Source organism: Girardinichthys multiradiatus, chromosome 22 (assembly GCF_021462225.1).
Source record: "Girardinichthys multiradiatus isolate DD_20200921_A chromosome 22, DD_fGirMul_XY1, whole genome shotgun sequence".
In the NCBI taxonomy this organism is placed as follows: Eukaryota; Metazoa; Chordata; class Actinopteri; order Cyprinodontiformes; family Goodeidae; genus Girardinichthys; species Girardinichthys multiradiatus.
The window spans coordinates 11,243,129-11,256,966 of NC_061814.1; the positions used below are offsets into that span (position 1 = coordinate 11,243,129).

A 13,838-nucleotide genomic window follows, 5' to 3' on the forward strand; every position below is an offset into this window, starting at 1 on the left:
ACTTGTTTTACAAATAAAAATCTGTTTTCAAATTGTAATGCACATTTTTATTCAGTCTGATTTACTCTGATTGTCAGGTTCGGTGTAGTGGAGGACCCGGAATGCAGACGAGCAGGAAGCATAGGTGGTGAGTAAAGGATTTAATAAAAAAACTCACTTCAGCTGGTGGTGGCAGAAACTGGCATGAACAGGCAGGCAAGATAGGCTTGGGATAAACCGCATGAACTGAAAACTGTGATAGAGAGAAGTGATCCGTAATGTTTCCACGAGGAATGAACAGAATGAAGGTGTATAAATGGAGCATGGTACAGGTGAAAAGCAAAACTGATTAGCATGGTACAGGTGGCCCGAATGAAGCTAATTACAAACAGACAGGAGAGAACAAAAGGTGGCTGGAGCAAAACTGAAATTCAAGGATACAAACCAATCGAGAAAACATAACGTACAGAACATGAACTAGAAAACAACAAGAAACTAAAGCACAGCCAGGTAAATAATAAACAGAAACAAGATCCAAAGACCCTCAAATCATGACACTGATACCCCTTAATGAAATCCAGTTCTGCCAACTGTCTTCAAAAATGATATAATTAGTTATTAGAGTCAACCTCTGTGTAATGTGTTCTCTGTACAAAACCAGCTGTTCTGTGAAGGTCTCATAGATTTGTTAGAGAACATTAGGGGACAAAGAGCATCATGACAACCAAGGAACACAGCAACCAGGTCAGGAAAAAAGTTTGGGAGAAATCTAAAGCAAGGTTAGGTTAAATAACATGCCTTTAACATCACACAGAGCACTGCCCAATCCACCATCTGAAAATGGGAGTAATATAGCACAACTGAAAACTTACCAGAACACGGACGTCCAGCTAGAGAGACCAACCAAGCGAAGAGAGTAATAATCAGAGAAGCAGCCAGGAGGTGTTTCAGATGAAAGATAAAAGTTGTGCACTCCGTGAATCTGTCCTTTATCGAAAAGCAGCATGAAGAATGACACATGAAAAATGTGGGAGGGAATTTAGTTTGTTTAGTGAAGACCAAACAAAAGCTTTTGGTCTACATGAAACATTATGTGTTGTGGAAAACTACACATCATCCTGAACACTAGAGTGAAACATGGTGGTGGCAGCATCATGCTGTGGGGATGCTTTACGTCAGGAGTGACAGGGAAGCCACTCACAGTTTATGGAAATATGGATCTAGGTAAATCCTGGAAGAAAACCTGTTAGAGGTGGAAAAAGACTGGAGACTAGGTTGGAGATTCAGCTTGCAGCAGAATAACGCTTAACATACAGCCAGAGCTACAATAGAACGATTTAGTTCAAAACAACTTCTTGAGTTAGTATGGTGCAGTCAAAGTCCAGACTTAAATCCAACAAAAAATTTCAGGTAAGACTTAAACATGTCTTTTTACTGACACTCTCCATGTAACCTGCAGCTGGATGAGAAATACTCCGAAAGAGTTTCAGCCGCAACTGCTGTGAAAGCTAACACAAAGTATTGACTCAGGGGTTGACTGCAAATGCAAATGATTTTGATATGTAATAAAAAATGAAAACCATGGATGGTTTCCTTCTACTTCACAATAATACAATGATTTGAGTTGGTTTAACATAAAATGGTAATAAAATATTGGACAAAATGTTATATAGTTCAAGGGATATGAATGATTTTTCAAGGCAAGGCAAGTGCCATATAATTTTAAAATGTTTCCTATATAATAGACAAACTTATTAATGATTATTATCACTTAAAATGTTATGAGTCACATTTTCTATGTAGAAAGCTTCTCAGGTCATCCTAATCTTGCGTTAGCTCATTCTCTCCACATTTACATTTAGTTTCCTCGGATTTCTGACACAAATATTCCTCATTATCAAAAAACATGAAAACATAATAAATGTAGTTTTCATTAAGCATTGTTCATAATATTGCTCTGCAGTGCTACAGTAGTGTGGTAATGAAAAGAGCAGTTAGTAGGAGTAAAAATAATGCAAATGCAGAATGTCCAAAGACATGCCTGTTAGGTTAATTGGTAACTCTAAATTGCCTTTAGGTGTATGAATGAGTGTGTGTGTGGTTGTTTGTGTGTTGCCCTGCGATGGACTGGCGACCTGTTCAGGGTGTACCCCGCCTCTCGCCCATAGACTGCTGGAGATAGGCACCAGCTCCCCCGCGACCCACTATGGAATAAGTGGTAGAAAATGACTGACTGACAGAATGTATTATGCCAATAGAATGCAGTTTCCTTCAACCCATCACTGTGCACAAATTGGCCCCAATTTGGGAGCAAAAGTTTTCCAAGTGCTTAATTCTATCCAAACTTTTTGTATTTTGACCAGATGCAAACATTCAGCAAAGACTGCAGGTGGTGATGTGAATGTAAAGTAGAGTTGGGTTTCATAAGTCAATAGACCTTCTTTATTTTGAAAGGCGAAAAAAGAAAAAGCTTTGGACCAGCAGCGGGCTGCGATGAGGCTCACATACAGCTGCAAAGTGACAGCAAGTTGAATTCAGTAAAATAACACTAATAGAAGCATTCATTTTATAAATAATGAAAATTTTAATCGGTTCTCTTGAAATAAATAAAAAATGCCCCTGCTTTGTATCAAACATCAATACACCATAGAAGAAAGAACATTTTATGGTGCTGGAAGCAGTTTAGTCTTTGTTCAACCCCAATAAATAATGTTGTTTTTTCTCTTATCTTAAGATTGTTATCTCCTTTACTGTTCTTATTGCCAGCATGCTCAATATGATTGCTTGAGCATCTGAACTTAGCGAGAGAGGTGTCACAGCATTGTTAAAACAATGCTGAGTAAAACTGATATACAGCCAAGAAATCACATATGTTTGATGAATGAAGAAAAAAATGACTTGTTAATAAGCTGCTTAATGTAGGAACAATGATTCAAAGGAAGCAAATGTGTACTAATCCAACCCCAATTCCAATAAGGTTGGGAAATGATAAACCTTTTTTTTTTTTTTTTTTGCAAAAATTCAATATTTGATGCTTGCAATGTGTTTCCAAAAAGCTGGGACAGGGCCAACAGAAAATGGGGAAAGTTAAGGAATGCTGAAAAAACACCTGTTAGCCTGTTCAGGCTCAGTTGTTCACAAGCAAGGATGGAGTAAGGTTCACCACTTTGTGATAATTGCAAGGAATTTGGGGAATTCATAATCTACAGTCCATAATATCATCAAAAGATTCAGAGAATCTGGAGAAATCTCTGCATGTAAGCGGATCAAAAACTAACATTGAATACCCATGACCTTCGATCCCTCATGAAGTCACAGCTGTTGTTAATAGCCATTTTAGGTCATGCCATATTAGCATCATGCTTTAGTAATTCTTGTGTCCTGTCTTTTTGTTATTGCATTTAAATCTCTTTGTCTTTCTCCTCATGTTATCTTTGCATTTCTGTTCAAATCCATCCATTCATTTTATATACCTGCTTCTTCTGTACAGGGTCGCACAGGAGCTGGTGCCAGAGTACCCAGAGAGAACACACACACACACACACACACACACACACATAGGGAGAACATGCACACTTCATGCAGAAAGACACTGTGGGAGTTGACCCCAGAAAATTTTTGCTGCAAAGCAACAGTGCTACTAACTGCACCACGGTGCAGCTCTGTTCAAACCCATTCTTGGTAATTAGTCTTCCACCCTCTGCCATAGCACCATGCAATTCCACTCATTCAGCCAACCTATGTCAACTCATCAAGCACGTCACTCACTTGTTTCCGCCGCTATTTAAGCTTCTGTTGATTGTTTCTCTGCTGGATTGTTCCATTTCTGCTCAGTTGCCATGTCCATTCCTATACCTGTCTCCATGCCTGTTGAAGTTCATGTGTCTGCTTTCAAACTGTGTGTAGTTTTTTAAAATTTATATTATTATTAAAATCTCTCAGTCCACCATGCTGCTCCAGAGCTGCAGTATTCATCTCGGTCCACCTTAAAAACCACACTTTATCACAATTGTTATCTTAATCAACACTTGCAGGGGCTATCTGAAGGTCTTTTAAAAATCTTTATCAATCAATTAATCAACACTATTAATATAGCACTTTACAACTTCCAAAAGATGGCCAAAGTTCATTGTGGCAAAACTGAATGAAAATAAATCAAAACCCACACAAAAAAAAATTAAATTAAATAAAAGCATCTAAAATCATTTAAAGACAGGTGGAAACATGGAGGACACATTCAAATAATAAAAAATATTAACCCCAAAGGTAAATTAAATATACATACCACATAAACTGTTTCAAAGTATCACAGTGCCATTAAGTATAAAACAGCAATTTGTATGAATAAGTCTTGAGTTCAGACTTAAACTGTACTATATTTACAATAGAGCTTGAATTGGGGGGAGGTTTGTTCCCCGCCCTGGTTTCTTTCTGAAGCTAAGGGTGAGCCAGCGTTGTGATGAAACAAAATAACTTTATTACTAGCAGCCTGTATCAAATAAATCTTACACCTGTTTATTTCCCCTTAAATGGCACCGCATTTATAAGGAAAATATATTTGTGGTCTCAGCAGCAGAGTCGAGGATGTGGGTTGTGCTAATGAAAAACTTGCCATATCTCCCGTTAATACAAAACAGCTTATATTGCTGTTGACTCTTGGTATTATTTATTGAATTGGTTGTTTGAAGTTTAAGGATTCAGGGAAATAATTAATGTAATAATCAATTTATTTAATCATTGGATAACTGCGCACTGCCAAACAGCCTTTCACCTCCTCTTGATGCTGGCCACTAGCTTGGCCGCACACTGCTTTGGGATGGAATCCGTTCTTTAAGTCAGGCAATGTGGTTGTGCTGAGCGCTTTGGCACAAACAGGATCTCCAGGCTGATCAAGTGTTCAAGGGAGTTGAGGTCAGAGTGGCAAGCAGGCCAGTCCATCCTCTCCACTCCCCAAGTCCAGAGGCAGTCCCTGATAAATACTGCCCTGTGGAGGCCAGCGTTGACACCTTCGGGAACAGAGGTTGGTCCCTTTAAGTGGAGAAATTGAATTAACAAGGGCTGTAGAATTTCATCTCGATATTTGTCCACAGTAAGAAACAATGTTTGTTTTTCTGATGTTGAGCCTGCCCCACACCCCTCCTCCAAAAGCTGTTTGGCATCAGCAGAGAGGATTTGGCGAGTTTTTACTCAACTCTGCTGCTCAAACCACGAATGAATTTTCTTACATATGTGGCACAACTTAAGGGAAATGAACAGGTTTTCTAGTGGTAATAGATTTATTAAGAAGAAGCATTGTCACAACAAAGAAATAATCAAACACAAAGTTACTCACTCTTTTTGCTAAGTGTAATGATGTAACAGTCTCTAACTACCTGAAATGGGTGTAATAACCTAAATGTGGAATTTCTTCTGATATGTTTTTGCAAATCAGATTGTCATGTAAGTCTCTTTATGATAGGAATGTGCTTGCTCTTACAGTGCTGAGAGCTCTCTCTCTCTCTCTCTCTTTGTCTCTGCCTCCCTGTGACTCCCAGCCTCTCCATTTTCCCCTCAGTCTGTACAGATCAGCCTACTGGTTTTACCTCGGCTGAGCCAGAAGGATTTCTGTAAGCGGTGCTGACGCTGAGGTGAAAAACTCTTCTGAAATCTGTGCTGTACAGAGGAGAGCAGCAAAGAGGAGAAGAGTTCATTGTCCTCCTTCACTTTTCTGCAGCATTTCCCTGTTTCATCATGGACTTCTGGAATGAAAGAGCGTGGGGAACATTCACGCAGATTTTTTTGATACTTTCCAGCTTGTGTGTGGACCTAAAAGCAGGTGAGCCCAAAGACCTTGGACATTGAGCTAATATTTAGTACATTTCAACAGTATAGAAATAATTTGCTCCAGACCTTATTTGGTTTTTTTCTGTTAGGTTAGGTAAGGTAAGGTAAGTTTATTTATATAGCGCTTTTCAGTAACAAGACACTCAAAGCGCTGTACATACAATTACAATACAATCACAAAGAAAATAAACACAGATACAGACACAGAAAAACAAATCAAATGATACTAGAATCCTTCTAAGAAATCTAAAAATCTATGAATCCTTCTGAGAAATCTAAAAATCTCTGGCCAACATTACAATGATACAGATAACATTAATAATCCTTTGGGTTTTACTGGTAAGAGCTGGTTCTAAACCAATCTTTCTAAAGAGGTAATTATATCATTAAGTAGAAAAACAAATCAAATGATACTACAATCCTTCTAAAAAATCTAAAAATCTGTGAATCCTTCTGAGAAATCTAATAGTCTCATCATTCCACTGAATTCTAACTAGTGAAGCTGAGTCACTGGTAAAAAACACCTTTAATCCACATTTTCAGGTGCTAATGATATATTGCTTTTACTGGTACTGAAGTTCAACTAAGTAATAACAGTCCATTGTAGTCTAATTAAGAAAGATGGGTCATTGGTGTAAGAGCAGCTAAAGTCCAAATTACTAATAATATTTGGTTTTCGCTAGTAATCCTTCTGATAAAACTAAAAATCAATGAAAAAGTAATGAAATACCAATAATAATTGGTTTTCGCTGGTAATCCTTCTGAGAAATCAGAGAATCTATGAAAAGTAATGAAATCACACATTTAGGTAAAGTAAGATATGAGAAGATAGCAGAATAGAGTCTGAAATAGTAAACAAAACCTCAGCAGGGGTAAGCAACACACACATAAGTCAAGATTCAGCAAGGGTACGGTGGGATCTTGAGGGTGCGAATGTAAGTCTGAGTGTGTTTGCAAGAATTAGACTGTCAACACTGATAGAAGCGCCATTGTCCTTGAGAAGAGAGGTGAAAGTTTTATCAATCGGCTGCATAGTCCTGTCAGCACACAGCTGGTAGGGGAGTGCTGGGGAAGAGCGTCATCTTTATATAACATCCAGGAATTATTTTGATAGCCAGTTAGCAGAAGTTGCCAAGGCCACATTGGGGAGCCAGATTTAGAAAAACAATAAATGTTGTGTTTCAGGCAGTTGTGAATTTCCAACTACCTTAAAAGTTTTACTGGTATGTCTCAAATGCGAATCTAAATAGCCAAATTTCTGGTACTTTCCACAGATCTTGAGCGTACAACTTCTCCAAGATTATATCCTTTAACCTCTGAGTCCAACCGCTGCCAGGCTGCGATTCTGTTCAAGAATCGTGTCCAGCTTGCGATTCTGCTCTCTTAACATTTCAGTCTGAGTGTTGATCGCTCTACAGACTCCATCTAACATCGCAGGCAGCTTTGGAGTGCTTTGAATAGCCGCCCACGTTTTGCGAATCACTCGATAAGTCAGGTAACCACCAACTCCAAAAAGCAGAAATCCTGTTATCAAAAGTCCAAATATGTACACATCTTCTACCTCGACCGACATCGTAGTCAGGCACACAACAGAAGAACGTCCCGTTTGGACAAGAGGCTTCTCCTTTACCCTGTCTTCTCGCTGAAAAGAAAAACATTTGATCAATTACGTTGAGAGTCCAGCTGACCAAATCCATAATTTAAAAGTTTGGAGGATATGCAAAGCGAGGCTCTGAGAAAAATACAGATAAAAGCAGAAGCAGGGATCAGCAGGGAGGGAGGGAGAGAAAATGCGTGTGTCTTCCACTGAGAGCAAGAGAAAAAATAAAAAATTGGTAATATTTAAAACTTGAATGTGAACATCCAAAAAATAATGAGGTCAATCTGTTTCTATTGAGGTATTTCTATTGATCTATGTATTGTTTTTGAATCGAATAGATCCTAAAAGAGAGACAGGAAACATGAGCTTAGTTGATTTTTGGTATTTAATGTTAAGCAGAGGAAGTTGATTAAATTGAGCATTTTCTGGCAAACCTTACAGCAGAATATGAAAACAGAAAAAGAGTGTGCAAGAGTCTTTACAAAACCACAATAACTTATCAGTTGTCAAAAACAACAGGTGCCACTCTTGCCCACAATGCTGGTGAAGAGCTGACATGACCTGAATCACAATTCTTTCTTCAGGATGTTATGGAGACATTCATCCAAATCTTATTTCTGGAAAAACTGGAACATCATAAATAGGAAAAGCAAAGAAATAAATACAAGGTCAATACAATGTGAATTTGTAATTTCAAACTGAAAAATGTACACAAAAACACATCTAGTGATACTTAAATATGATTGAAAGGTGGTTGGAATGAATCCAAAAGGCTAATTTATTGTTAGGCCAAATTTGGATGGGAACTAAGGGCTAAATAGTCTGATGTTTAACATATTTTTCTAGACTAAATAACAAAAATTAACAGGCTTATCTTTAATAGCGGTAAAAAAATAGATGTATCAGTCAATTAGGCGGTCATATTCTAACACTGCACTGCACATCTTATTGCCTTAATGTTTTGCACATTATTTGTGCCAGATACAGTATCTGCCCCATCACTGCAACTCATTCACAAATTAAGCCGCAACAATTATATGAAGGTGCAAATGCACCCGTCAAGTTCACTCTCTTTTTGCTTAGGATAATGTTGCTCTTGCTTCATAATCTAAACATGACTTTCCTGCAAAGGGTGTGCATGCGTAAGATTGTGGTGTGTGTTTTTTACCAGGTGAAGGATGTATCAATAATGAGCTGACCGTGGAAATGTGCACAGCTCCACTGCAGCTCCAGGGCTGACGTTATTAGAGTTATTGTTAAACCTTGTTAAAATGTAGATGATGTGAAACCAGTTGTTGTACACATCAGAGACACATGACGAAGAAAGTAGTTTATCATGTGTTACAATTACATGAGCACATATTAAAGCGTAATTACAGTGGAGCAGAAGGTGCTTTTGAACAACAATCTTCTTCTTGTGTTTATTCTTCTGGCCTAAGATGAAGACTGGTTCATCATTTGCTATGAGTTCAATCTTGTCAGAACTTTGCTCATAGCGTCCACCAGCATGGTGAGGAACTATGCCCTGTCCCTATCTGTACAGCTGCTGGGCCACACTGGGTCTCCTAACAGTTTCATTTCAGAGGGGGCTGATAGACGGATCAGGACTGTGCCTATTGACTCCCAGGAGAACCATCTCAGCTGTGTGGGAAGAAATTATCTATATATCAATGAAATTCATCAAATTCCTGCAAAATGCAGCTGAACGGCCCACCATTAAAGCACCTTTTGCAGCAAGTAATTTTTTGCTGATGTAACTGTAGCTATTGACTGTGAAAATATTGCTAAAAACAACACCACAGGATGTGGTACAGTATCAGTCAATAATGGTATGTCCTTTATATACATTGGTACTAATTTGTTATATTCTCAAAAATTTTAAATAAACACTTTAAAGGCTGTTAATAGTACCAATACTTGGTAAAATAAAAAAAAACAGTGTCTTTCGATTTTCTAAGAGTGGTGCTTGAAATGCGCTCTTTCCCACAGGGAGCATTTGTCTCAACTCATCCTTTGCAGAAGAGACGCACTAGGCAGTGCCATCAATGGCGAGGGATTTTGTTTAGGAGCGTTATCATTTACACTTATTCCATTTGAGGTGTATTTATTAACCTCTGGATGTGAAACACTATCTGCTGGAATGATCTGTTATCATAAAAGTTGTATTCTGAGTAAAAAATCTGCAATGACAGGATTTTAAACACTGCTCTACAGTAAATGTGTTGATTAATTATTTTATTTATTATTATTGTGTTAATTATTTCTTATTTAATGTTTGAACTGGTGTTTCAGAATTGAATGTTTTTTGCTCTTTCTCAGGAACTCGGTGAAATCCATTGTTGTAACGCCATAAAATGGCACCTGTACAATTAGTCCAGTTGGAATATCCTCTGCTTACCTAATTTTCCACAGTCAACAGTGGTCTTAACAATGTGGAAGCAGAATGGAAGTATCGAAACTGCTTAAGTCATGAAGTGCCACCTAGATCACCAACATTCTGCATAGTCAGTAGCTTGTGACCTTCATACTTAATGTGGTCTTCAGATTAACTCAAAAACAGAAAGCCTTATGGAATGAGTTTCCATGGCCGAGTAGAAGCTTCCAAGTCTTACTTCACCAAGTGTAATGAGAACGTCAGATGGAGTGGTGTAAAGCACACCACTGCTGGACTCTAGAGCAGTTTAGGTGTGTTTTCTGGAGTAATGATCATGCCTTTATGAGATCAATGAGTCTGGGTTTGCCAGGAGAACTGCACTTGCCTGACAACATTGTGCCAAGTGTAATGTTTTGTGCAAAAGGGATTATGATGTGGGGCTGTTTTTCAGGAACTGGGTTCGACTCCATAGTTCCATTGAAAGGAACCCTTAAAGCTTCAGCAAACAAAGACATTTTGGAAAAATTCATGTTCTCCACTTTGTGGGAACAGTTTTGGGATTGTCCTCTACTGTTCCAGCAGGACTGCTCACCAGAGCACAAAACAAGGTCTATAAAGACATGGATGAGTGAGAATGATGTGGAAGAACTTTCCTGGTGTGCACACCAGTAGTCCTGACCACAACCCGATAGAACACATTTAGGATGAATGAGAGTAGAGACAACATCAGTGTCTGAAGAATACTTCCCATTAACACCTTCCTAAATCTTGAGGAAAGCCTTCCAGAGGAGCACGAAGGAAATAAGCTGTCATAACTGATCAGGGTGGGCCAACGTAATGTTAAACACTATGAATTCAGAATTGGGGGTCACTCTAGTACATACGCGTGTGAAATCAGATGAACAAATACTCTTGGTAATATAGTGTAGATAGAGTTCTTCTATTTGCTAAAACTTTGCCAGTGCAAAACAGACACAGTCAATTAATCATTTTCAGTTTCATTTAAAATGTTGTTATGGACAATACAACAAAATTCCTTTACCATAAAATGCCCTTATAAGAGGCTAATAAAAATGTCATGTTTACAGAAGCCTGAAACAAAGTTGAAACTTTAACTGCTTTTCTTTTGACAAGGTAAATATCCTGGGGATGGTAATTTATAAAAGGTAGCTTTTTGAGTCGACACACATGAGCAAAAGAAATTGCTTTAAAAAGTAAAATATAAGGAATGAAGAGATTTCAAAGCCAGAAGGAAGTACTCATCTGACTGCCAGCCAGATAATATGAGCAAAAACAAGGTAAAAGCTACTTTCACTAGAATCAATAACCTCTTACTGATACTGACTTTTGCCATCTTAGAAAATGTTGCTTACCATTATTTATCTGCAGTGCTGTGAACTTTCTTCCTTTTTTTAAATTTAAAGCAAAAAAAGGACGTAAAACTGGTGTTACGGATCAAATGCTTTAGTTGCTGCAACTATCTACGAGGCAAAAATGTGACAGATTATGGAAACGAGTTTCAGATGCTGTCTATCTATTAAATACTACTGTCTTCTGTCCTCCAGTTTTCCACATGCTCAAAGTTCAGTGCAGACGGCAAACATTTATGCCACTTTTCCGCTGGCTGGTTTTAGCTGGCGCGGCTCCACTCCACTCAGTTCCGCTCTACTCGGTACGGTAACTGTTGGGTTTCCACTGACCCTCCCAACAGCTGAAGCTTTGGTGGCTGAAGCCCCGCCTCCAGCCATGAGTGTAGTGCGCTGTGCTGCTTTTAACGTTACTGTGTTACATTGTCACATTAAAGTAATCTGCGTGAAATGATAAAAAATAAATAGAAAATAAAAACATAAATAAAATAAATACTAATAATGTTTGTATTAATTCAATTAAATTCAGTTTTATTTATATAGCGCCAATTCACAACACATGTTGTCTCAAGGCACTTCACAACAGGTACATACATTTCAATTAGTCCTAACCATTGAACACTGCAATCAGAGTTAGTTATTTATTCAAATTGGATAAAAAGTTTTTCTATCTAAGGAAACCCAGCAGATTGCATCCAGTCAGTGACTTGTAGCATTCACTCCTTCTGGATGAGCATGTAGAGACAGTGGACAGTCACTGGCGTTGACTTTGCAGTAATCCCTCATACTGAGCATGCATGTAGCGACAGCGGAGAGGAAAAACTCCCTTTGAACAGGAAGAAACCTCCAGCAGAACCAGGCTCAATATGAGCGGCCATCTGCCACGACCGACAGGGGGTTTGAGAGAACAGAGCAGAGACACAAAAAGAACAAAGAAGCACTGATCCAGGAGTACTTTCTATGGGACGAAAAGTAAATGTTAATGGATGTAGCTCCTTTAGTCGTTTTACCTAGAAAGAAAGAACAGATAAACTGAGCCAGTTTTCAAGGTTAGAGTCTGAAAGAGAGCACATAGAGTTTGTTACAGTTAAGCTCAGTCAATTGCCATGTCTAGGAAAGAGAAAGGGTTAAACATTAAAAGACAGGGCTATGTGGATCATCGGTAGAGGGTGAGCATTAAGTTGTTGCCAGCAGAAGCTCGGACGATTCCCCTCTCCAGAAAGGTGTCACAGGTAGACACAGAGCCAGGTCAGGTGTAGCTTCTAGGAAGAGAATAGAGAGAACAAGGTTGAAAGCTGAAATAACAGCAAATAATGAAAAATTGGAGAGTAGTGTGAGAATGTAGCGAAGAGGGTGAAAGTGGTCGTTATTACTATATATGCAAGAATGTCTAATGTTTTTGATGTATAAAATGATCCACTAGGATAATTATCTGGACCAGAGCCCAGAACGTATAAAATAAGGCTCAGGAGTTCTGATGTTAGCGGGTTGTGGCAGGAGAAGCAGAGAGGTGAGACGCTGCTGTCTGGATGGTGAAGCTCCAAAGTTTGTCTGAAGAAGTTACAATTTTGGGCTTTATGAGGAAGTTTTTGTCTCATCCACGGCAATAACGAGGACAAGGACTTAAAAGCGCAAAGCTGCGGACTTATGACCTTTGAAGTTAGTTTTAGGTTGGATATTGCATATTCATGCTCTGCAGATTCAACGGACTCGTCCTCCTGTTCGGTCCGATGCAGGCAGTCTGATCCTCCTGCAGACGTTGGTTCGCTTAAGGACCATCAATAAATGTCCGAACCAAACACGTTGTTTCATGGTGATTTTATAGCCACCACTCATTAGTTTGTGCCAGCCTTCTGACTCCCCACTGGTTACTCAAGTCACTAGGCTTCCCTCATTAATGGTTAGCATAAAGAAAAAAGGAAAAGACTTCCATTTCAAGTTCAAAGTATGCAAATAAAACCAGATAAAACACAAAAATGCAACAAATGCACAATTTCACCTTGTTATGGTGACACCTGTCTGACAGACAACAGGGCTTTCACACACACAAGGCAATGTATGATGCCCTGGTAGTTGTTGAGAAAATGCTCTATCTCAGCCGAGCTAAATCAAAAGCCCATTTGCACAGATTAGATAGAACATGTGCTAATGAGACGAGGCAGAAGATTAGCTTCAATGATGCTTTACCTTTTCATGCCTCTTTCTAGATTTTAAAAGTGGTGAGGGGTTATGTTATTTTCTCTGTCTCTGCAGTCCTCCACTAAAACGTTATCTCCTCTCGCGGCTAATGACAGATGATATCACTGCTTTCCTAACCTGTGCTGCTGATAAAAGATGGATAAGACAGTGCTATACTGTGTTGACTGTGTTGTCTGTGTGTACACAAACTGACCGGGGAGTGTTTTCAGATTATGAATGACTTAGCATTCACACATCTTAATCTGCATCAAGAGATGTTCGAAAGATACAAGTACAGTGCCTTAAAAAAGTGTATCTGGTTTAAACTTTTTCCATATTCTATCATGCTGCAGCTACAAATCTCCATTTGTGTTGTTGGGATTTTATGATTGACCAACACACATTTGAGCATGAAGTCAAGTGGAAGGGAATGTTTTTTTTACAAATGAAAATCTGCAGAGTGCCGTGTTGCATTTTGGATAAGAAGAATCAGCTCTTGCTGTAACTACATCTACCA

General features: G+C 38.7%; 1 protein-coding gene across 1 annotated transcript in view; it reads left to right on the top strand.

Annotated features, from left to right (window-relative positions):
* Positions 1-5,589: 5,589 nt before the first annotated feature.
* The window catches only part of LOC124859659 (contactin-associated protein-like 4), a 107,044-nt gene continuing 98,795 nt past the window's right edge, over positions 5,590-13,838 (top strand). Inside the window, exon 1 of the mRNA XM_047352563.1 lies at positions 5,590-5,794. Within this exon, the coding sequence (XP_047208519.1) occupies positions 5,710-5,794 (85 nt within the window). The 5' untranslated portion in view covers positions 5,590-5,709. The remainder of the gene's footprint in view (positions 5,795-13,838) is intronic.